Raw genomic sequence first — 23247 nt, forward strand, 5'->3', positions numbered from 1 at the left:
AATATCTTCATCTTCTTACACTGGCAAAATAAAAACAATTCCAAAGGAAAGAGTCATCTTCTTTAAAATTGCAGACACACTTTTGTCCTTTAATATTTCTGAATTTTTCTTATTAAAAACTAGAGAAAATTTTTTTTTCCTTTCCAATACATGGTATTACTGAGTTGAACTCCCTGACATTTAAATGGTAGGCAGGTTGTTAATTTCATCTTCATAGCCAGATGAAACAGTCATCCAACAAATCTATCAAAATTAAGACTGCTTCTGAAGTATGTTAGGAGACAGTAAATCACAGAAAAAATTTCAGAACAGGAACTTGGCAGTTGAAAACAGTGACATCTATTAGTCTGCTTTACTTCATTAGCTCAGAACAATCACTCAAAGCTCAGTTTAAAAGAAATCAGCATAATTTATATAAATAAGGAAAAGATGCACATTTACTTAGGTAGGAAGAGGTAGAGAAAGAAATTATGAATTTCCTTGCTTTGGGATACATGTAAATTATTTGGGTTTTAGGAAAACATTTCCTCTTATTGCATGTTTTTATAACAGAGCTGGCTGACTCCTTGTATGAAATAACAAGGTTGGTATAGGAGGTCGTGGATAATATCTGTTATTAAAGACAGCTTAGCAGTGTGTTCACACTGCTGGTTAGAATCAGCATGGTCATTTCTATGCTATTTTGTTTTGATTTTACAAGATTGCACCTCCAGAGAGTCTGAGATTTCCCCTTCTCCAAAAGTAAATGCAGGTGTAGTTGGTTGAATTCTGTATTTAGATTCAGACTTCATTCTTATAGCCATAACTACAAAATAATTATCCTGCTTTTTTGAGGAAATTGAAATCGTTATAAAATAATGCCTAGAACAAAATTAATTAAGGTATGACTTATTTCTGCACAATGTAATAGCTAGCAGCTTCATTCTTGTTTCTTTCACTTCTTGAAGAAATAAAATACAGTAAATGAAATCTGAGTTTCAATAAACTGTTCAGGAATGTAGATATTATTATGAAAGGCAAATTGTCCTAGCATTATACTTTACAGTGCATTTAAAAAACTCTTTTCAGTGTGTCTGTCATAATGAAAAGTACTAAGAGTCTTTTGAAGAAAAAATAATGCTACCATCTCCCAGTGACAATTCCTAACCAAAGTTGGTTTTGCTTACTGGCTTAAAGGTTTGGACATTTTAGTGAGTTAGGTCACGAAGACTTGAATGAGTGAATTTTATGTGCCCTTTTCAAAGCAGGGTTACTTCCTACAAAGTATTCTCAAATATGTTGTCTGGTCTAGGTTTAAATAGTTTAGAAAATGGGAATTTATCTCAGTGTATCTGGTAGTACCATAGTGTAAGACATGTCATTATTAAAATATTTTTTCTTATAGGAAGAATAAGCTACTTAGCTCTGGATCACCATTTTCTTAGTTTATACACAGAATTTCCTAGACATTGAAATTAGTATCAAACTTTATATATTCAAGTGATATATATGTACTGATATATATACACGTCAGAAAGCATTCTTAATTTCTGTATTTCAGTTTTCCCTTCTTTTTCTTTCTCCTGTTACTAAGAATTAGAAAACATTCTGCACTGAAATATACTGTGGCATATTGACATTTCTCACAAGCTGAAATGTGCCCATATTAACACTTCTTTTTCTTCCATATGCTGGATGAATAGGTTACATAAAGGAAACTTTTTGAACAATTTCAAATATTTTTTTCCTTCACTGCAGTCTCTGCAGCAATAATGTTGACAACATTTTAATTACCTTTAATTGGGAAAGATATTTATTCCTTCTCATTTAAAAGGCTGTTTTCAAAAACATTTTAGAAAAAATGATTTCCTCTTATTTTTAAATTTTGAGATGATGTGTCATAGCTGCTTAATAGTTTGTCTTTAGCAGTAGTTTGCATTAGAGTGCAACAGATACTGAAGTTATTTCTTTTTATCTCTTTGCTAAGGTAAAGCTTCAACACAGAGAAACTAAAAATGTTCTAGAATTCCCATTTTCTCATAACTTTGCTGATGAAGAAGGAGGAAGAGTGGCTGAGCTTCCAGTTCTCATGACTGGGTCTCCTTTTCCAGCAGGTTTGTCACAAATTGGAAAGACTGAGAGAGATTTGGTCAGTGACAGAAAATGTCCAATTTTCAGAGCAGTCCAAAGGATTTCGCATATATTTTCTGTTCATTTCTGCCTGGTGATATATGGCTAGGTCCAGTCTACTCCAGTGTTTAAAACCAATATCTTAGATCCTAAAACAGAACTGTGTACTCAAGTCTGATTGGTATCAGTTTGTGGCACATAAAAGAGCAAGCGTATGGCGACGAAACTATTAAAAGGGTTTTGAACAGTACTCAGAGTTCAGCTTTTACTCAGTAATATGATCTGGGTCTCTCACAGACTGGGCAAGGGAAATACAGAGGAAGTAACTCTTGTCCTGTAATTTCAGACAAGAAGGAAATCCATGCCCCCCCCAGCCCAAACAGATCTCTTGTTGTTTGTGCTCCTAGAATTTCAGGCATTCTTTGTCTGTTACCTAGCAGTTGCATGTCATTGAACTCCATCTCACAACAGAGTTGTGCCTTGGTCCCCTCAAGACTGGATAGTTTTAGTTTGTTCTGTGTTTTTTATGAGGTTCTACAACCAATGTTAGAGAAGAAGGTAAGAGCTCTTATCCTAAATGAATATTCTGTCATGATAATATCCTAGGCTACACCAGAGGTTAAGGGTTTAGATGAAGCACAGAAGTAATCTGTATTTCTTGCCTCTTTTGTTGTGCTTTCAAAGTCAGTATCAAACAAAGCACTTAGGCAGAATATTCTTGAACATGAATTTGAGAAAGTATTGATGGGAAATTCACTGGTAAAGTTCTTCACTTTTAAATACTTCTGAGATTTATTTCTTTCTGGAAGAACACAGATATTGAAATCTTTAAAATTATTCTCCTTTTTCTGAGGAGCATTTAACATGAGGACAGGCACATTTTCTTTACCTCTCCCCACATATTTTTCTCATTTTCAGTTGATTTTAGGGACGTTTTAGGGATGTGATTTCTTTCTTATTTTAGGGGCCATATCATCAGTGTATTATGCATTTCCCTGGGAGTACAAACAGGTATTTTGCATAAGCAGCCTTTCAAGGAGTGCTCAGTTGATGGATTGTGTGTTCATATGGTGTGTTCTCTCACGTCATCTCCTCTCCTGATGCCAGTAACTTCAACTGGCACAGTGCAGAGTGAACAGCCACTGACTGGACCATGATCCAGAGAAAATACAAAAGTTGCTTTCTTCCTGACAGAGTCCAGCTTCGTTTGAACTCCATGAGGCTCTGACCATAGATTACTTGTTGAGTGATTTAGTACCATCCATAGCCTAGAAACTTTTTCATTGGAGTGTTAGGTATTTAAATGCATACAAGTAGTGATAGAGTATTGTTTACATGTTTTTACACCAATTTTTTATGTGTGTTTTTAAATTTTTTTTCTTCTGCCAGTGTTTCAGGCCCACTCAAATTATTTACCTTATTAAATTCTAATTACAGTACATCTATGTGCTTTTCCAAGCATTACAATGTATTTTGGTCTTCTGATCACTCCAGATAGGATGAAAAATGAAAACATAAGAGTAGTAATTTATTAAATAACATATGATTTAACTGGTTTAGGTTTGGTAAACGTTTGATCTCCTTTTCCCCACAGTGAAAATCTATGTCCTCTACATCACTACGGGAGCTATCCCTGGGTCAGGAACAGATGCAGATGTGTCTGTCATGCTGCAAGGCTCTTTGGGAGATACTGGCAGAAGAAAGCTAATTAGAAAAGGAGATGAAAATTTCTCTAAAGGAAAGGTATGAGCTCTGAAAAATATTTTTCACTTTTAGAACCCAGTCTAATTCATGTGGATTTAGTGGGAATAGAGAAGTCTACAAGGTCCAGTTTATAAAGCTCTGTGATTGTTAAGTGTGTGTGCCTATCAATATCTCTACCTTGTGTGGGAAATACCAACCCTTATGTAGCTAGCAATACTGACAGGTAATAAAGTGACTATATCAAGTGCTTTTATATTCAATTTTGCAAATATTGAAAGTTTTCAGTGACATGCCATTGTTTTTCCAGCATATTTGCTTCACAATACAACTATGAAAAGACTCAATTTTCTTTCAAGACATCTTTTCTTCCCATGCCATTCTTCAGAGTATGGCATCTTTCCCTGATTTCTGCTCTCTACCCTTCAGTCTGGCTCTTGGCTTTTCTCTAGACTGTCAGACACTACCCTCCATAGTTTTCTTAGGTGTACCAGAAGGGTTTTTCATTCACTGTGTGGGAGTTTGTCTTGTAGCTCACAGACACAGACCAGTCAAAGTTCCAATATTACTGCCAGAGATGCATTTCTTTGATGCCTTGTCAGTTTAAGCAGAAATTGGAGGGAATTTAGGTACTGGATGTGCTGCAGAAATATGGGTAGATTTACAGCAAGATGCATGCCTTGGACAAAGAACCATGCGCTTGTTGGAAGGTCTGGACAGAGGGAGTAAAATTTTCAGCTGAAAAGATAGCAAAGTATTTTAAACATGGAATAAACAAATTACTTGTATTTACTCTGGCTCTTTTTTGAAAATAAATTTGAGGATTGAAACAATTTTATAAAGATTCTGAAACAAACATCTGTTATAGAAAATTTGGGTTGGCGTAGTTAAAGTTTAGGAAAAAATCCATCAGTGTTTTGCAACCAGTAAGTATTTTCTTCTATTGGTGCTGGCTGCCAAAAAAAATGAGTTTCTCTAAGGATGCAAGCTTCCAAATCAGCCTGGACTGATAGCCAAAGCAGAGACATGGTATGTGCGATTAGGAGGAGCTCAACTCCTAACTATCCCTAGCCTCATCAATTCAGTGGGAACTGAAAGTGGGTATTATATTGCTGGATTTCACCTACTTGAAATACTTATTCACAAAAAACATTGGCGAGTTTAAATCTTTATTTTTAAGGGATTAAATATTGTGGGTAAGGTAACTCAGTTTTGATAAAGTTGCATTTTTCTTCCCTATGCTGAAGTTCAGATTATAGTTTACTGATAAACTGATTTAACTGAATTTTAGAGCTGCAGTTCTTTGTCCACATGAAGTAAAGTTAGTTTAATATAAGTTTTATTGAATTTCTCCCTAAATCATAGTCCCAAAAGTCACCAATCTGATTTCTACACTGGTAGTTTTTAATGAAGAGGCACCAGGAATGCATATCTAGAAATGTTGACCAAGAAAGCAGAAGTGAACTACAAAGATTTATAATATGAAGGATAATTTTATGGTATTTGCATCTACTTCATTTTAGCTCACAATTTTTCTCTCTTACAGAGTAAGATGCAGATCTGGCATGTAGCCATCTCTTCATTATTTATTTGACATTTTATAGGAGCAGTGTCCTTATATTTCTAAATGTAGATATCAGCACAGGAGTATTTTAGGGCTCTAAAAAGAAATTGCTGGTAGATAAGTAATAGAGAAACATAAAAGTCTTGCTTCACTCTTTGTTCAGTGAAAATAAAGGTATTTGGTTAATTGAAAAGTATAAAATTATTCTGCAAGAAAGGCTTCTGCCTATGCAGCAGTATTTTTTCATTATATGTTTTGGAAATTTCCCAATGTTTTCTTCCCTTTAAAAGTAATCTCCAAAAAGACTCTCAAGTGTGGAATGTCTCTTTCTATACCAGCCCAACCACATATTGTGCCAAGCACCCCTGCAGTCAGAGAGTCTGCACTTGGTGGTTCAGGGGATTTGGAGTATAACAGGCAGAATTTGCATTCAGAATCTTAACAGTTGTTCTGACATTTTAAAATGTGCTTTTCCTTGCAATAATTTTTCCCCTGACTATACAGTAACAGCTAGTGAACTGGAACAGTGTTTCTGTTGGAAATCACGTCAAAATATGGTGTTAGTCTCACAGAATGTCAGGGCTGTTGCAAGCAACAGTTTAGCTATGCAGAAATACATAGAAATGTTTAAATATTCAGCAAAGTTTGCAGTATAGATTGGAGATATTCTTCTCTCATTTAACAGGGTTTTTTTTATTTTCATGAGCTAAGTTACATGATAGTAAAAGAGTGAATTAGCATCTTATATCTGAAAAGTTGCTTTGTGCCTTTCCAAAGTCCTTGCACCTGTGAGACCATCAGAGAACTTGTAGGTAAAGTCATGTGCATGATATTATTAATTCACCAGTAAGGGCCTGTAGCTCACCCCTGAGAGGGCAGTGCTGTGACCGGGAGAGCTGAGCTTCTGGTGATCTACTCATACAAATGAGTGTGAGGATTTTTCCTGCAAGAGCCATAGGCTTTCAAATTGCTATGACATTGATGCCTTGTTTGATGTTCTCGTAAAAACTGTGAGGACAGACAACACAATCTCAGCACACATCTTCATGCAGTTCACTTTTCATGAAATCCTAATAATATTTATTCATGCTCCATGAGTCAGTTTAAGTCTGATAGATGTTACTTGCTTATGAGCATTTTCTTGAACTAAGTATACTCAGTGCAGACATTCTGTGAAAACCAGGGCCCAGTTGTGTAAAATCCTTACAGTATCTCCATGTTGCTTCTGACATACAACTTTTTCAGTAAATGTAATTCTTGATGCTTCTGTATATGGCCCTTGATAGACTTGCTGTATGCTCTGTCATATGGCTGTGGGTTATCAAAAAATTTCCTCTTTGAGAATGTGGGCTTTTTTTCAGATCACTTCCACCAAAACCAGTAAAGTATACTGAATATGTTATGACTGATTTTTAAGTATATTAATCAAGGTTTTATGAAACTGGCCAGTATTTTTAGTACTTCACGTTATGGAAGTACTAAATTCTCTGAAAATTTTTGCTTCATTCTATTAGTATTTGAAAAGATATATTCTTTATCCTGCCCTATATTTAGACATCAACTGCTCAGGTTGGTGCCATGGTAACTGCAGCACATACAAAAATTTTCAGTGAGAGGTGACTGTTGGTGTTCAGTTTCAGTACTCACTTACAGATTAAGCACTGACAATTAAAAAAAAATACTTTAGGGAAAAGTCCAGGTGTGTCAGGATACACTAAGAATCAGAAAGTGGGGCAGGGCCCTGAGATTGCCAGTAGGAAGCCAGTAATGCCCAGATCCCACCACACTGACAGTGCTGCTATTTTGTGACTGCAGATAAACCTTCTCTTATGGGATAGCATGCCTGACATGATTAAAGAGTTGCCAAATGTCATTGATCCAAATGTATTAATCACAGTGGTAGGCTGTTGGCTAAGTTACTGTTATACAGAAATGAACACTAAATCAATGTGGTCATCATAGAATTATAGAATTGTTTAGGTTGGAAAAGACCTTTAAGATCATGTCCAACCACTGACCTAGCACTGCTAAGTCCATTACTGAACCATGTCCCTGACTACATGTTTCCCTGGGCAGCCTGTTGCAATGCTTGACAACAATCCAATCTAAACCTCCCCAGGTTAAACTCAAATTAATTTCCTTTTATGCTGTGGCTTTCTACCTGAGAGAAGAGACCAACCCCAACCTGGTTGCAACAAACCTCCCTCCTTTCAGGCAGTTGTGGGAAGCAATCACATCTCCCCTGAGCCTCCTTTTCTCCAGGCTAAAAACCCCCAGTTCAGTCAGCACTTCTCACAGACTATCTGCTCCAGACCCTTCACCAGTTCTGTTGCCCTTCTCTGGACACACTCAGCACCTCGATGTCTTTCTTGTAGAGAGGGACCCAAACCTGAACACGGGATTCAAGGTGTGGCCTCATCAGTGCTGAGCACAGGGTGATAATCACTGCCCTGGTCCTGCTGGCCACACTATTTCTGATACAGGCCAGGATGCCTTTGGCCACCTGGGCACACACTGTCTCATCTTCAGCCAGCTGTCAAACAGAGCCTCCAGGTCCTTTTCCACCAGGAAGCTTTCCAGCCACTCTTGTTCAGTCCTGTAGCATTGCATGGGGTTTTTGAGACCCAAGTACAAAACCTGGCACTTGGTCTCACTGTGCCTCATGCAGCTGGCCTTGGCCCATTGATCTGCCCTGTCCAGACCCCTTGGCAGAACCTTTCTGCCCTCCAGCAGATCAACATTCCCACCTGACTTGGTGGTGTCCGCAAACTGACTGAGGGTGGCCTTGATCCCGTCATCCAAATCATAAATAAAGATATTAAACAGGCCTGCTGCTGAGCCCTGGGGAACACAGGTAGTGACCAGCCACCAGCTGGATGTAACTCCATTCACCACCACCACTGTCTGGGCCTGGCCATCCAGCCAGATTTTACCCAGGGAAAAGTGCACCCATCCAAGCCATGAGCAGCCATTTTCTCCAGGACAATGCTGTGGGAAATTGTATCAAAGGCTTTCTTAAAGTCCAGCTAAACAACTTTCACAGCTTTTCCTTCATTCACTAAGCAGGTCACTCTGGCATAGAAGAAGATCACGTTGGTGAAGCAGGACCTGCCTTTCATAAAGCCATGATGGCTGAGTCTGATCCCCTGATTGTCGCATGTGTGCTGTGTGATGGTACTCGAGGTGATCTGTGCCATGACCTTCCCTGGCACCTAGGTCAGGCCTGTAGTTCCCTGGATCCTCTTTTTGACCCTTCTTGTAGATGGATATTATATTGCTAATTTCCAGTCAATTGGGACCTGTCCAGTTAGTTGGGACTGCTGTAAACGATGGAAAGAGGCTTGGTGAGCGCTTCTGCCAGCTCCCCAGCTACCCTTGATACCTCTAAGTTTTAGGTTTTCTGTTCTGTCCTGCTTGGATGTGCTTTTCCGTTGTGCTTGGGTGATGAAGACAAAACAGTCCGATTCCACCTAGGGACTCAAGAACAGTATCTTTAAACTTCAAGCCCTGAGCATAAATGACGTGAAAAGAGGAGGGCGGACACACAAGCAAGCAATGAGGATGAAACTTCCCTATTTGAGACTATTAATTGGATACTTGACTCCTGCATGCAAATGGACTGAAACCTATAAAGGTGTGAGAACTCATGACCAACCCCTCCTTTGTTTCCATTTTGGAGCCATCCAGGCAGGGGCCACTACTGTGGCACTCATATTGCTAGGGTGTGGCTTTTGTAGGCCACAATAAATACCCATTTTATTCTCCTCAACACTGTGTGTAGCCTCTGTTCCAGCTCCTCAAGGCATCACCCTGAGGTGAATCCCATCCAGCCATGTGTGTGTCTGTGTACTGTAGAAGGTTGCTAGTCCTTTCCCCTTGGATTGTAGGGACTTCATTCTGCTCCCTGTCTCTGCTTCACAGCTCAGTGGGCTGGAAGATCAACTGGTCTTACTCTTAGAGACTGAGGCAAAGATGGCAGTAAGTGCCTCAACCCCTCCCTCTGCCTTTACCAGCTCTGTTTGTGGCACTCCTGGTTGCTTGTACTCCCTCAGGGCTTCTTCCGTCCATGGGGTGAGCTTGGCCACCATTGCTTCTGGCCCTGTGTGCTGTCACCTGCTGTGGCAGGAGCTGCAGGCTCCTGGAGGCACTCCCTGCTACCCGGGAGGTTCCTTTGGGAAGATCCCTGGTGTACCACACTGCAGTGTTCAGCTGCTGATTGTGCCAGCACACATGCACCTCACCTTGGCCACTCGACTGCTGCTTTTGGTTACACCATGTTTAAATCCATTGAGCAGAAGGATTAATCAGATGGGAACTCGGAAAATAAGGAACACCACCATAGTGAAGGAAAGACTGGCTAAAGTTGTCAGAAACTGCAAGGAGAAGCACAGAAAGAAAGAACACTACTAAAGCTTTATAAAATCCTAGGAGACAGTGGCAAATTCCTGAGCCATGTGCAGTTCTCATCCATACCTCCAGGATGGCATTTCCCAGTCAGTGGCTAAAGCCAGTGAGAGATTTTTAAGGGACAGAGTCAGAATATCCCATTGCAATAACCCAGTTTGTCTATACAGCACTGGCCATAGACCTGTGTGAATAATTAATTTTTGTTTCCTGACATATTCTTGCAGGGTGAGAAAACATGTAAAACTTTGTTGCAAAAAATGACAAACTGGACATAACTAATTAATGCTAAAATTAACTGCAAGAGGGGAGTACTTCATTCTGTCTAGATCTTAAAAGTAAATCATGTAAGTGACATTTCTGAAGCTGAAATGCATCTCACTTAGTTTTACTTGCCTGTATCGTACACATTTGTTCTAACATGATGGCTCAAGCATCTGCTGCAGAAGGGAGTGATGGTTACCTTCTCCCTTCCTTTGGAAATTTATCTTAAAATGAAATCAGTTAACCTGAGAGAGTACCTGCTGCTTTCTTTGCAGGAAATTGTGTTATTATATAGATTGTGTTATTTTATAGATTTATTTTACATGCGCCAAGTTGGGTAAGCGAATTTTATGCCCTGTTCATTTCAGTGTTTTGATAAACAAGGTAATTTAAAAATAAAATGCAGCTAAATTCATTAGCTTGATTTATTAAAAAATTTAAAATATTTATGGTAAATACAAGTGTGCATTTTTCAGGAAATAAAATATTCAATCATTTTCCTCAATGCAGTAAGAACTGAATTAAATTCAGTTCAAGTTAAATAGTTTAGAAAATATATCTAACTCCAAATGAATGGCTACAAGTGATGAAGTTTAAATCTAGCTGGAAAGTTGTTTCAAAGCTTGAGGGTACTTTTTTTTCCTCTTAAATATTAGAGATTCATACTATTTTCTGTCTAAATTTGTCAAACTAACTTCTAGGAACTGAATTTTGTCACACTTTTGACTGCTAGTTAGGATAGTTCTCTTACACCAAATTTCTACTGCCTTTGATAGTATTTATTAATGCCCAGAGAGGCTACCTGGAACAGAGGCTGGAGAGTGCTAAAGGAATAAAGTAGGTTTTTATTAAAAGGTCTTCAAAGGATATACCTTGGGCAGTACAAGAGCCCAGCCATGGCTCCACCCCAGATGGACAGTGTGTCATGAGTTTCCACACTTCTATAAGTTTTGGTCCGTTTACATATTGGGGCTAATTGTCCAATTACAGCTCCAGGTTATGAAGTCCCATCCTCCTAATTTGCTGTTGTTCCCACTTTTTGGGCCAAAATCTGCAACGGTGTCCTTGGTTCTGGGGCTGGAAAGGGATTGTTTTGTCAAAGTAAACTGTGAAGAGAACTTGCTGACACTTTATATGAAGTTCAGTGTTATATACTGATGCAGTACAGAATCTGGAAAATATGAAAGCTAAAAACTTAAGGCGTCATTATGACAATAAGAATATCAGTATGCCTTTGAAAAATTAAATAGATTATTCTGCTTGATTCACTGAAAGGAAGGCTTTCCAGTGATTTATTAACTCTCACAAATCTTTTCAGAGCACTCTTCAATTTAGCACCATACTTCTTCAAGTGTCATAACTGGAGATTGTGTTTGCATAATCTCTGAAATCTTGTTTTCTTCCAGATAAATCATGGAAATACCAAAGAGCATAAGCTTATTAACTGGCCTCACTGCAATGAAATCTTCTTGAAAATATTATCTTTTTACAGCTCCACTTGGAGACATACAAGTTAGACATTTTATTATTATTATTATTATATTTATTATTATATTTTATTGTAGTGTCTTAATCAAAATATTATACAATTATATACATTACTGAAGTAGAAGAAAATGACATGAATCCTATTTTCTTTGCCTGTTAAACCAGATCTCAGACTTGGACTGTTATTAAACCAATCCAACAATCAGGCTGCATCAGATGGGATTGAATCTGTCCAAATTGATGTCTGTCATTTGTTTGTTTGTGTTTTGTTGTTGTTTTGGTCTGATTTTTAAATCTCTTTTGTTTGATATAATTTATGATTACAGCTTTGGATGTGGCTGATGATACCAATCTATGTAGCAGTCCTTTTGCATTTCATTAAATACATTTTACTTAAAATCTGATTGAAATGTCTTTAACTAGTTAGCAGAACGGTCATAGCTATTGATCATTATAAGATGCCCTATTCTTTTTTACTCCTGTTGCTGTTTTGTGCATAGAAATCTTGTTTCAAAAATATTTCTGTCCAGTTATACTAAGCTTATCAACATAAGATCAGTGCAGGGCAAATGTAGTTGGGATTTTTTACTACCCCTATTCTTTCACTGATTCTTCACAAAGCTTGTTAAAGATTGATAAACTATGATAAATGTGGGTTATCACAAACCTCTAATGATTCATTCATTATAATTTATGTTACTTTTTTCACACAGAGATGAAAATTTTCGATGCATTTATAGCTGAGAATTTAACATAATACAAAAGCATGCTTGCAGAATATGAGTCTAGAAGGAAATTCGGGGTTGGCTTTTTCAGACACATGAAAACCCCTATTTTTAAAGAAGCATTTTTACAGAACACTACAAGGCAGTGAGGGCACAGTCAGAGGCACCGTTCATCCTTCCACTGAGCTGAGCCAAGACAATACTGCTACCAGTGCTTGTCATCACTGCTGCTGACCACCCAACATTTCCACCTCTGAAGTCTGCTGGCACAGTGACATACATTTGGTCTGTCCAAATGTTTATTTAGTTTAAGCAGTTAATATCATTAGTGATTTAGGCTTTTTCACTTGGTCTGTCTTTGGTAAAATTTGGCTGGTGCTGATTTTTTGGTTGTCCTGGCACAACTAAAAAGTTGATAACATCCATCTAAGAGAAGGCAGTGATGTGATAAGCATTTGGGACAGGGTGGAGAGGTTCTGTTCAGCATAGCTGGAAGAGCCCATAGGACCACAGTCTGAAGGAGCAAAAGTAATTTTTCTCTTTTTTGTCCTTTTCCAGGAATGTTCACACAGTTTCTGATTGGGCTCAGTGTTGCAGGGGGCCTTTATTTTGCCTACCTGTATTAAAACTCTTGTTTTCAGCAGTTTCTCCAGATTAACAAGTGAGATCAAAATAATCAGGCAGCAAATCAATAGGTTTGCTGAGCTTAATAGAAAAAGGTCCTTTATCTAGACACTGACTCCTTTTCCAATAAAAAAAGCCTATTAAAATGATACTAACATTAGCAGTATGGGAAATCACTTGTGCATACAGGTTGATGAAATGAAGCATATGGTGTGTCTTGACTTGCCATTTTCAGTTCTTCTGGGAATATCGTCATTAACCAACCATCAAGTCTCAATACCAAGCCTGTAAAATGATTGGCATTTATAAAGGTAAATATTGCACAGTGACTGTTCAAATGCTTCCTCTGCTACAAGAGCTGTTGCAGCTGCTGCAGACAGTGATGTATTGCCAGCACTGACACAGAAGAGTACTGAATAAAGTCATAATAAACTGGGTCATAGATTCAAAGAAAAGGCTCGAAACATGGGTCCCAGGAAAAGAAAGAAACATTTGAAGAAAATCTGAAAAGGAGTTAAGGAAAAAACCAAACTTTAAATATTATGAAAGGATTGCTGGAATTATTGTTATAAAGGAATTTTTTAGTCTTTATTTGCTTAGCCAAGAAGTATGAAAAGCACCAATTCTGGTTTTGCTAGGGCAGCTCTTCTGAGTCACAGAGGATGTGTGGCTCTACCATTGTCAATCTTAGCTGCTCAGACTGGGAGAATATCTTTCTTTCTCCAGGCAATGTTAATTAAGAAAATTTAGTGGGCTGTACATACATACAAATTGCTTTAATGCTATTCTGAGAAAATTCAATATAAGCGCTGCTGAATTAGACAATATGTATTATTATCAATATTTAAGGTGACTTTTCTCTGTTCAAACCTAATTTGCTAGTAGTAACTGAAAAACAATTAACATTTTTTTCCCTAGGGGAAAATGATAAAGATAAATTTGATATTCTATAGGTTTGCTTACCTTGTGTGTGTTTTCTTCCTCTCTCTTTCTCTTCTTGCAGGAGAATTAACCCTCCAGTAATTTAGAAGGTCCTCATTTGTAAGTCGAATAAAAGATAGAGTATCATGTGACATACACAACCTGTCAACAACTCAAGCATTTAGAAAATTTTATGCCTAATCCGTGGTCTCAGATCAATCTACAAAAATATTAGCTAAATTATTTATAATAATTGAATTTCATAAAATTAGAATGAAATATACGCCATAATCTCTTTGTTTGCAGACAGCTTGAGAGGAGAAAAGTGAATTAAATTTAGCAAATAAATTATCTCTAACCAGTTTTTTAGCTCTAACAATTATAGTTGCTGCTCTTTCTCTGTTCTTTTTTGGTCTCTTGACTACAATAAAGCTCATTACACTGTGTGGATTTTCAAATGTACACATAAAGAGAAAATGTACTCTTGTCTGTGAAGTGAATTTACCCCAGATGACACAATTTCTAGTCTAATAGTTCCTTATCTTGCAGTTTATTAGATGTTTGAATAGTCTGCAGATTTGACCATGGATTTCTGAGGTTTTATATTCTCTAAAGTGAGCTCTTTAAAATGGCACATTGACAAATGATAAAGTAGTGTGTCTAACACAAACCAAACATCAAAGTTTTGCAAATGTTTATTCCATCAAATATTCCATCAAAATATACTTATTTTCATAGGAAAAAAGAACTGGAAAACCTTTTGTGTGCTAACCATATATACTAACATGCTTTTATCTGTGGCTGGTTCCTCCAGGTCATAGATGACCCATAGCACATGCTGCCCCTGATTTATTAAGTCAGTAAGTTAATAAGTACTAAAAGTTTGTTAACCATCAAACTTGATGCAAGTCAGATCCAACAATCCTTCTGGAGACAGCACAAGTCGAGAAGCCAGCAGAATATTGTCTGTAGTTTTCCAATATTCCTAATTCTCCTTTTCAAGAGTGGATCACTGACAACAGATTTTTTTGGAGATGCTGATGATCATGCTACTAAATTAGTCATTCTCTGGAAAACTCTTTTCTCTTAAAAAGAAATTATGCGAACAAGTATCTGACAAGAGCTTTCTCACGTGTTTCCGATAAAATAACTGTGTTTGTTTTAGCTGGAGTAGAATTCATTTTCTCCACAGTGACTGTATGGGGCTGTGTTTTGGATTTGTGCTGAACACAGGGTTGATAATACAGAGATGTTTTTGTTATCACTGAGCAGGGCTCACACAGAGCCAAGGCTTTCTTGTTTTTTGTCCTGCCATGCTGGTGAGGAGGCTGGGGAGTGCATGGGAGGGTTGGGCAGACACAGCCAGGACAGGTGACCCCACCTGACCAAAGGGATATTCCAGACCATGTGGCATCATGTTCAGTATATAAAGTGGGGGGAACATTTGGAGTGATGGCATTTTTCTTCCTAAGTAACCACTACAAGTACTGGGGCCCTGCTTTTCTGGGGATGACTGAACACCTGCTGCCCATGGGAAGCACTGAATTCATTCCTTGTTTTGCTCTGCTGGTGAGCATGGCTGTTGCTTTCTTTATTTCTCAACCCACAAATTTTCTAACTTTTACCATTTTCATTCTCTCCTTCATCTTGCTGGTGAGGGGGTGAGTGATCAGCTCTGTGAGGCTTGGATACTGCCTGGGGTTAAACCTCAACAATCAGGCATTAATATAAGCATAATCATTTGCAAGAACTAGCAGCAATTTTAGGATAAATTTTCAGATTTTGTGAGCTTAAAATATTTTATTACTGAGAGACACAGGGGTCTGTATGTTTCTTACTTCTGTCTGTGTTTTCCAGTCATCTCCTAACTGTGTATATTTTTAATACATTTTATTTAATAAGTGTAACAAATTCATTTTATTCAGACATGATGATATAACTTTACCAATCCAATTAAAGCTGGAAAAAAGGAGTGATCAAATTAATATCACAATTAAGGTAAATTAAGAGTTCAAATTAATGGTATTCAATCATCAAATTAGCCCAATAGGTAATAAAATAAAATGGTTGTGTTGACACTAAACTCTAATTTTTTTGATTTAGCCAAGGAAAACATAAAGAAGAGCCTCTTCTCCTGCAGTTCTGCACTCCATCTGGAATTTCAGCCATTCCAATGTATTTGCTCTGCTGTTAAATTCACTAAGCCACTGATAACCTTGACTCCTTGTGAGGAAGTATAGCTTTTCAAGTGCCTCTTTCAGATTTTTTCCTTAATATCATTGCCTCATTTTCCCATTTCACATTATAACTTAAGAGTGAAAATGTAGATATGATGATTAAAAGGCACAGTGTAGCAGTTTTTGACTAACATGACCTTTCTGTCTAGAAGTTATAGAGCAATCAATAACAAGTAGGTTATTATTTTTAAGACACTGTTAAAGGTGTGGTTCACAAACACACATGCTCTCAAATTCACATGTACAAATATTAATGAAAAACGAGAAACAAAAGTTGAAGAACAAATTTAAAATTTTTCTGTTTCTAGTGATTCTTTTTAAAGTGGATGGTCATATATTATTTACAATTTTAAGCTCAATATTTGAGCTTATGCTGTGTCTTATTAAGTTGCAAGCTGGTTAAACTCATCTTTGTGACACAAATCTTTCATCAGTTCTTCAGCCGGAAAACCTGTCCAGGAAAGAAGCTGTGACTGGTGGAGCAAGAGAACTGCTATTCTCTGTTTCATCTCTGCATAAACCTTTAAGGGTTGCTGCCCTCTTGGTCTGGCAGAGCAGCTTCATACAGTGTGAATTACGATGGGAAGACTTCAAGACTTCTCAGCACTCAAGAGTTTTCATCATTGTTGCTACCTAGTCCCTTCAAAACCATCTTTGCATCTTTAAATCATGCTGGAAATTCCATCACAAATAACGCTAGATTTTAACAATTATTAACCCCAGTAGAAATGAGATGATAATTCATAAATCTATAAAGCAAAAAAAGTGGAAAGTCTCTGTGCCAAGAATGTAATGTCTGTTTTTCCACTGAGGAAACAGGAAATAAGTGCAACACTCACAAAAAGCCAGAATCACATATTGTGAAAGTGTTGAATGTCTGATATATCACAATTTTCTTTAGGAACCTTACTTCAGTGTTCTAAACATTGTAGAAATATTGTGGCTTTTTTAACTGAAAGAGAATAGCAGAGCTGATTTCAACATAGTTTTATTTAATATTTTCCCTTAAATTCAATTACTTACATTGAAACTAATCCTACAAGTTAATCCAAATCTGGAACCAAGTTTGTCATTCTTTCCTAAGAGATTCCATCTGTGATGCTGATTTCTACCCTTCTCATTCCCTGTATTTCATTTCTCAAATAGCCCTTGGGGTCTATTTTCTTGAGAGTAAGATATGTTTAAAATATATTCCCTATAGGTCATTAAACATCAATTTTGGGAAGGAAAATTTCTGATGAAGTGAGCATAAGCAATTGATAGATCTGTGTGGGCAAGGAGGTTGTTTAGCTGTAAATTGCAGAACCACAAAGGGAATAAATACTTCTTAATGCAGGCATTTAGCGTGTTTAGACTTGTCATCTCTGGTTCTGTTGGTATTTATTGAATTAATAAAAAATACTGGTTTTCTTCTCACTTTCACATTTCAAAATACACTGATAATTTAGTTACATGGTTCTGTTTCCATATGATTTCTGATTCTGAATTTTTCAGGTGGATATTTTTCAAGTGGAGGCAGTAGATATTGGTATTCTGCAAAGAATGGTTGTTGAAAAAGGAAGAGGCTCTGACTGGCTTCTGGAGAAGATTGTTGTAAAAGAGTCAGCATCTTCAGGGACAGAAATATTGTTTATGGCTCAAACATGGCTTAAAGATAGACGTGATGGAAAAAGATCTGCCTCAGTAACTCTGGATGCCACAGGTCACACTCTCTTCAAACTATCATCTGTTAAGAAATTCATTCCAAACTGGAGAATGCAGCCATATGATTTGCTTCTACAAACAAATTGTGATTTAAAATATTATAGTAGAACATTGTCATTATACAGGGAATTAGTGTGTCTAGCACTTTGTGTTTTAGTACCACTTAATAACCCCTATTTGCCAGAGGATAATTTCTGCTTTGTTACTTCAGATTTTCAGTGGTATAAATGCCAAGAAATTTGTCCTATTCCTTTTTATAAATTCCCACGTCTCCAAGTCTTACTTCTACACTTGCAAACTATTTTTTAAGCTTCTAATACTAATTACTTGCTAGGCAGAGTAATGAGGTAAAGAAAACGAGGTAAAAAGTTGGGGAAACTCTGTATAAGCAATGGAGAAAATATCTCCACTGTATCCAGGATGACTAATTTACATTATTTATGCTACACTCTTTGGACAGCTTTTGCCAGAAACTGGAGATACTTCTGACTGACACCATGTGAGTAATCAGGCCACAGAGGAGCAGTTTTGACCCCATTGCCTGTGGCTCTTTGTCAAGGCAGGAATGGGACCTACACCCTCCCTCCCTCCCTGTGTCATGGTTTCAATCCAAGCATGGATTTCAATACAATCTGGTGTGCAAGCTGGGAGGAACCAAAACACACTCCAACCAACCAGACCAGTAGGCACTAAAGCCCAGAATGTACCTCTAAGACAGATGTATTTATTCTCCTGCCTCTCAGAGAAGTTAATTGACAGTATAGACGAGTCCTTAGATTACAAAACATGTTTTAGGGTTTTTTTTTCCTAACTCCCCAGGCATTTGCTGGCACTTGTCCAGCAATAGCCTCTTGGGACTGAAGAATATTCTAGTTCAATCGATTTCCTCTGCTGTATGATCTCTGACTTTTGATCATTTGAAACCAGAAAAAAAGGGAGGAAACTGTTAGTGTGCAAAAGCAAATAATTTCAGCTTTGGTTTAGTTTATGTGTTGGGATTTCTTTGAAAAAAAAAAAAGGAATATTTAGTTCTGTTTTGACTAGACTTAATTGATTTGGACAAATGTTCTTGTGAGTTTCTTTATACAATAATTGGCAAATCCAATCATGGTTATGAACTCAAAAGGAGTCTTCTTATTTTCAGTTCAGGTCACTACCTAATGCTTACAAGCAGCTTTGATCTATACCAAATCCCAATGAAATCAATGGAGACTAATATCTGTGGGAGGAACATTCGCCTCTAGAATGGGCATTAAAGACATCCAATTAGTGCTCATTCATACAGAGCATAAATTGTACAAATGAAACAGAAATGCTTTAAAATAAAAAATACTCAAATCTTCATGTTACTACCATTTTCCTAGTAAAGTGCCAGCCCTAGAGACAGTTTATTTAACAGGATGATATTTAGATGATGCTTAATTAGAAAATCACACTGTACATATCCTAGTTAAATCTTTAATATAAATGATATAATAGTCAATTGCCTTACTAGACATGGGTACAGGCCTTTATTATAATATAGACACTTCTCTACAAAAATATTAATTTTATCTTTTTTTTTAAATTAGAAGTTCAGGAGAGGAGGAGTACCTCTGCCTGGCCTTTAGGAAGAGAGCAAATGAATTCAGGTATAGCTTTTGTCATTACTTTGACTGCTTCATTAATCTGTTTTGAATAATAATGTGACAATATTTTCATCACAAGATGTTATTATACTTACCAGTACTGAAAATAGTAACAGTAAGAAATGGCAATAAACAGGGAGCTGCTCAATACCCAGGTGACATGCTTATAAAATAATGCTCCCCATGTAGAACAAGGCATGTCTTATAAATTTTATATCAGATAGTTTTGTTAATATATGAAAACAGAAACATCCTTAATATTTTTTCCTTTTTATTTTCCTTATTTTATTTGTTCAGAAGGCAGATGGAGGATTTATTTCACAAAGCATCAAGAAGAAACAAAATCAGAATTTGAAAAATTGTCAGAAAATATATCCAAGATGGTTATGGTTTTTTATGGAAGCAACGGCAAGTCAAATCCAGTTTCCATGGAAAACAAAGTGGAACATCAGACTGAGAACCAAATAACATATGATGTAAAATAATATATAGATTTGCATATATTGAAATTTTCTTTGAGTTTCCTTTTAAAGAGAAATAATCATGTAGTGCTGTAAATATTGGAGGTATTATTGTTTAAATATTAAAGCAAACCAGAGCTGAAGTTTTCAGTTGCATGTCAGATTTCATTTTTAATTTCTGGCTTTCTCGAGTTCATGATGATCAAGCATATTATTTTTTTCCCCAACAAATAGTCATAGTTAATAATGCATATCATTTTAAATGACATTAACATTACTTATTCACATTAGAAATCATTGCTGTATGTAATTTGAATTTGATAGAACAATTACAATGAATGCCCCTAGAGGATCAAGCTAAAATGTCCTTAAGTGCCTACAGTCAACCTGATTCTGCTGCTTTTGAAGTGAATGGGACTTTTAGCACCAAGACTGATGCAAATGGGTCCAGGACTGTGCTGACTCCTTTAGAGCCAAGTTCCTCTCTTCCTCTAGATTACCTATTTATCTGTATACCTCTGTTTGGATGCTAACTCATTGTTTTTTTGATTCCTAGATACATTTGCCATCCAATTTGGGAACGCTTTATAAAGTGAGACTTGGTCTCCAGAGTTTGGAAAACAACATATCCCAGTTGTCTCTTCGTCACTTTAAAATACAGAACATATCAACTCTGGACACCTTTAGTCTCACCATAAATAAAACACTTCCTCTTTCTTCTAATGGAGACAGATGGATTGAATTCCCTATACAGTGGCCATTAAAAGAAGCATTTTCTGGTAGGTATAAATCTGCTTCAAAGCAGTGGAGTGGTTCAGGAGGTTAACATGTCCTAGTACTACAGTAGAAACCTTTATCAAAACAGAAATTTTCATTGTCTTTATTTAATGATTCATAGAGACTGGATAAGAATTTAAAATGTATGAAGGAAAATATTACCCACTCAGCTTAATTTCTGTACCATAAAGTGGAAAATGTAATATTCATTTGATTGCACAGAAGCATTATTATAAGCTACAAAGAACAGTTTATAAGAAATATCCTTTTCTTGCAATATTGTAATATTTCTATTCTCTTTTGTTGAGTCCTCAGCTGCTCATTTTACTGATATTAACAATATGATTTTTTATAGCTCATTTACTATTAAATGATTTTGGTGTTTGTTTGCACATTCCAAGCAAATATTCTCAGTAAATAACAGCTCAAAACTACATATAAGCTTCAGCTTTATTACCTTTATGCACTCCAAATATTTATGCCTCCTAAAATTAGCTCAACAATTCTTACATTTGTCACCTTGGTTAAGTAAAATAAAAGAAATCCTTTCACCTAAAACCCACCCTTTCCCCTAATGTGATGCTTACTGAATGCTGCCATATGATGGAACAAATACTAACTTAATTAACAGACCAAATAATGATACTTATTTGTGCCTAAGGTTGTGCAGAAAACAAATTAATTATTTGATAAAAAAATAAGTCAGCTCATCTAAAGTGAGCTGAAGTAGACATAAAATGAACTATCCCAAAACACTTTGGGCTGGAACTTATGGCCCAGTTTCAGTGAGGTCTCTGAATGCATCCAAAAATAAGTATGTGAATAATCTCCATAGAAGTAACAGAGATTGAGGTTTGGGATTTTTTTTCATATTTTGGCTGCAATTGAAAATCTAAAATTTGTATCTAGGCTTTAGATTTTATATTGTTTAGAGGTGTTATTTTCACTTGACCACTTACAGAGTATGGGTACAGAACAGGTCTCAATGGCTTTCTTCTCCTACACACAAGATTGAAACAGAGGACCTTCAGAGTAACACAAAGCACATGAGGGTAGCCCTTGCGAAGGACTGATCTCTTTTTCATGCAGAAGTATTCAGGATACAGTTACAAGCACACAGAAAGGAGGAGAGAAAGATGCAGCATGGGTGATAAAGGGGCGGTGAGACTGGAGTCCTTGTAACCTTAGCTCTATCACTGATTTCTTCCTTGAAAGAATAATTTCCCCATTCTTTGCTTGTTTTTCTCTTTTTTATAATACTTTTATTTTTTGTAAATATTCTGAAATCAAGAGATTAAAAAATCACAAGCAAGGAATAGGTTATTATATTATCTATAAGTTTAGGTAAAGGAACAGAAAAATGAAATAGCTAATTTCTATGGTTTTTATTTCTTTCCACCCATGCTTTAGATATCTTCAAGGAGGGATTTGTAACCAGTTAAGAAAAAAAACTAGGACAGTTATTCCCCCAAATCTTTGCCATTTATGTCCAAGAGAGCTCTAAGCAGCTTCACAGCAGGTGGTACACGTGGAATTCAAAGTGATCTTTACAGACAAATTTACTCACAATTTATTGTGAAAACCAGATATGTTTTTTGACAGCTTTCTAAACTTAATTTATTTTCTCCCTTTTCTCAGCTAAAAGCAGAACCAGTATTGTATTAATTGGAATGAAAAGCAGCTAATCACACTCATCATAACCAGAAGCCATGTGATGCTAAATTTCAGATCCAGCTCTGTCATTCCTAGAGAGCCTTAGTATTTTATCTCAGTTATATTTTCCTTTTAAAAAAATCTTCTGCTTGGGATTGTGATGAAGCGTTTGCTAATGGCTAATTGAAGCCATCAAAATGCAGTTGATAGAGTATGGACCCTCGAGATCTGGCAGTGCACGCTCGTGCCTTTGGGTGTATTAATGAGCAGAGGCCTCCAGCTGAGTATATACATAAGTAGTTTCCCTTTACTACTCCTTCCTTTGAGATGTTTATACCTCAGGAATCCCCAGGGATGACTGATGGTGCTGTCTCTCTCCTCTCACACACAAGAATGTTCAGAAGGTAAACTTTGCACTACTGTAGTTTTTAAGGCAAAACAAATATTGAAAAGGTGAAAAAAATCCTATTATGCTACTTTCAAGCTGATTATTCCCATACATTTAACAGAAAGCTATAATTCAAATTGATATTATGAAATAATTAGAATTTTATAAAATTAATGGAGTTGTAACATTCATGTATGTTACCCTTGTATATAATTTCTTTCCAGACATTCCTTTAATCCTTTCCCTTTCCAATTTATTCCATACACTAGAGAGATAAAAGCTTGGTTGCCACACTTGTGATCTGATTGCACTACCCAAACAAAGACCAGTATTTAAGCATTTTAGCCCTCCTACCCTTGCCTACATTAATCTCCCCCAATGGCCCTCCTTTGTACCATGCACTCTCCTGCTGCTATCCGCTGTATGATCTGATCCAAAGTTCATGAATGCAGCCTCTCTACCTGACTCCAGTGCATCAGGGCCACGATGAGCCTGCAGCTCCAACTTGCCTTGGCTGGGCTCATCTGGAACCTCCAGCCAGGATGGGCTGAGGATGTCCTGATCAGATCATGCTTGAGCTACACCCTAATGTGCATCTT

At 36.9% G+C, this 23247-nt stretch overlaps 1 protein-coding gene across 1 annotated transcript in view; it reads left to right on the forward strand.

Moving 5' to 3' along the window:
* The window catches only part of RP1 (RP1 axonemal microtubule associated), a 171517-nt gene that overhangs the window by 133895 nt on the left and 14375 nt on the right, over positions 1 to 23247 (forward strand). The window contains exons 46-51 of the mRNA XM_014881614.2: positions 1967 to 2093; positions 3704 to 3852; positions 17532 to 17739; positions 19313 to 19372; positions 19667 to 19845; positions 20387 to 20609. Coding sequence (XP_014737100.2) covers positions 1967 to 2093; positions 3704 to 3852; positions 17532 to 17739; positions 19313 to 19372; positions 19667 to 19845; positions 20387 to 20609 — 946 coding nt within the window. The remainder of the gene's footprint in view (positions 1 to 1966; positions 2094 to 3703; positions 3853 to 17531; positions 17740 to 19312; positions 19373 to 19666; positions 19846 to 20386; positions 20610 to 23247) is intronic.

This window comes from Sturnus vulgaris, chromosome 1 (assembly GCF_052056855.1).
Source record: "Sturnus vulgaris isolate bStuVul1 chromosome 1, bStuVul1.hap1, whole genome shotgun sequence".
NCBI lineage: Eukaryota > Metazoa > Chordata > Aves > Passeriformes > Sturnidae > Sturnus > Sturnus vulgaris.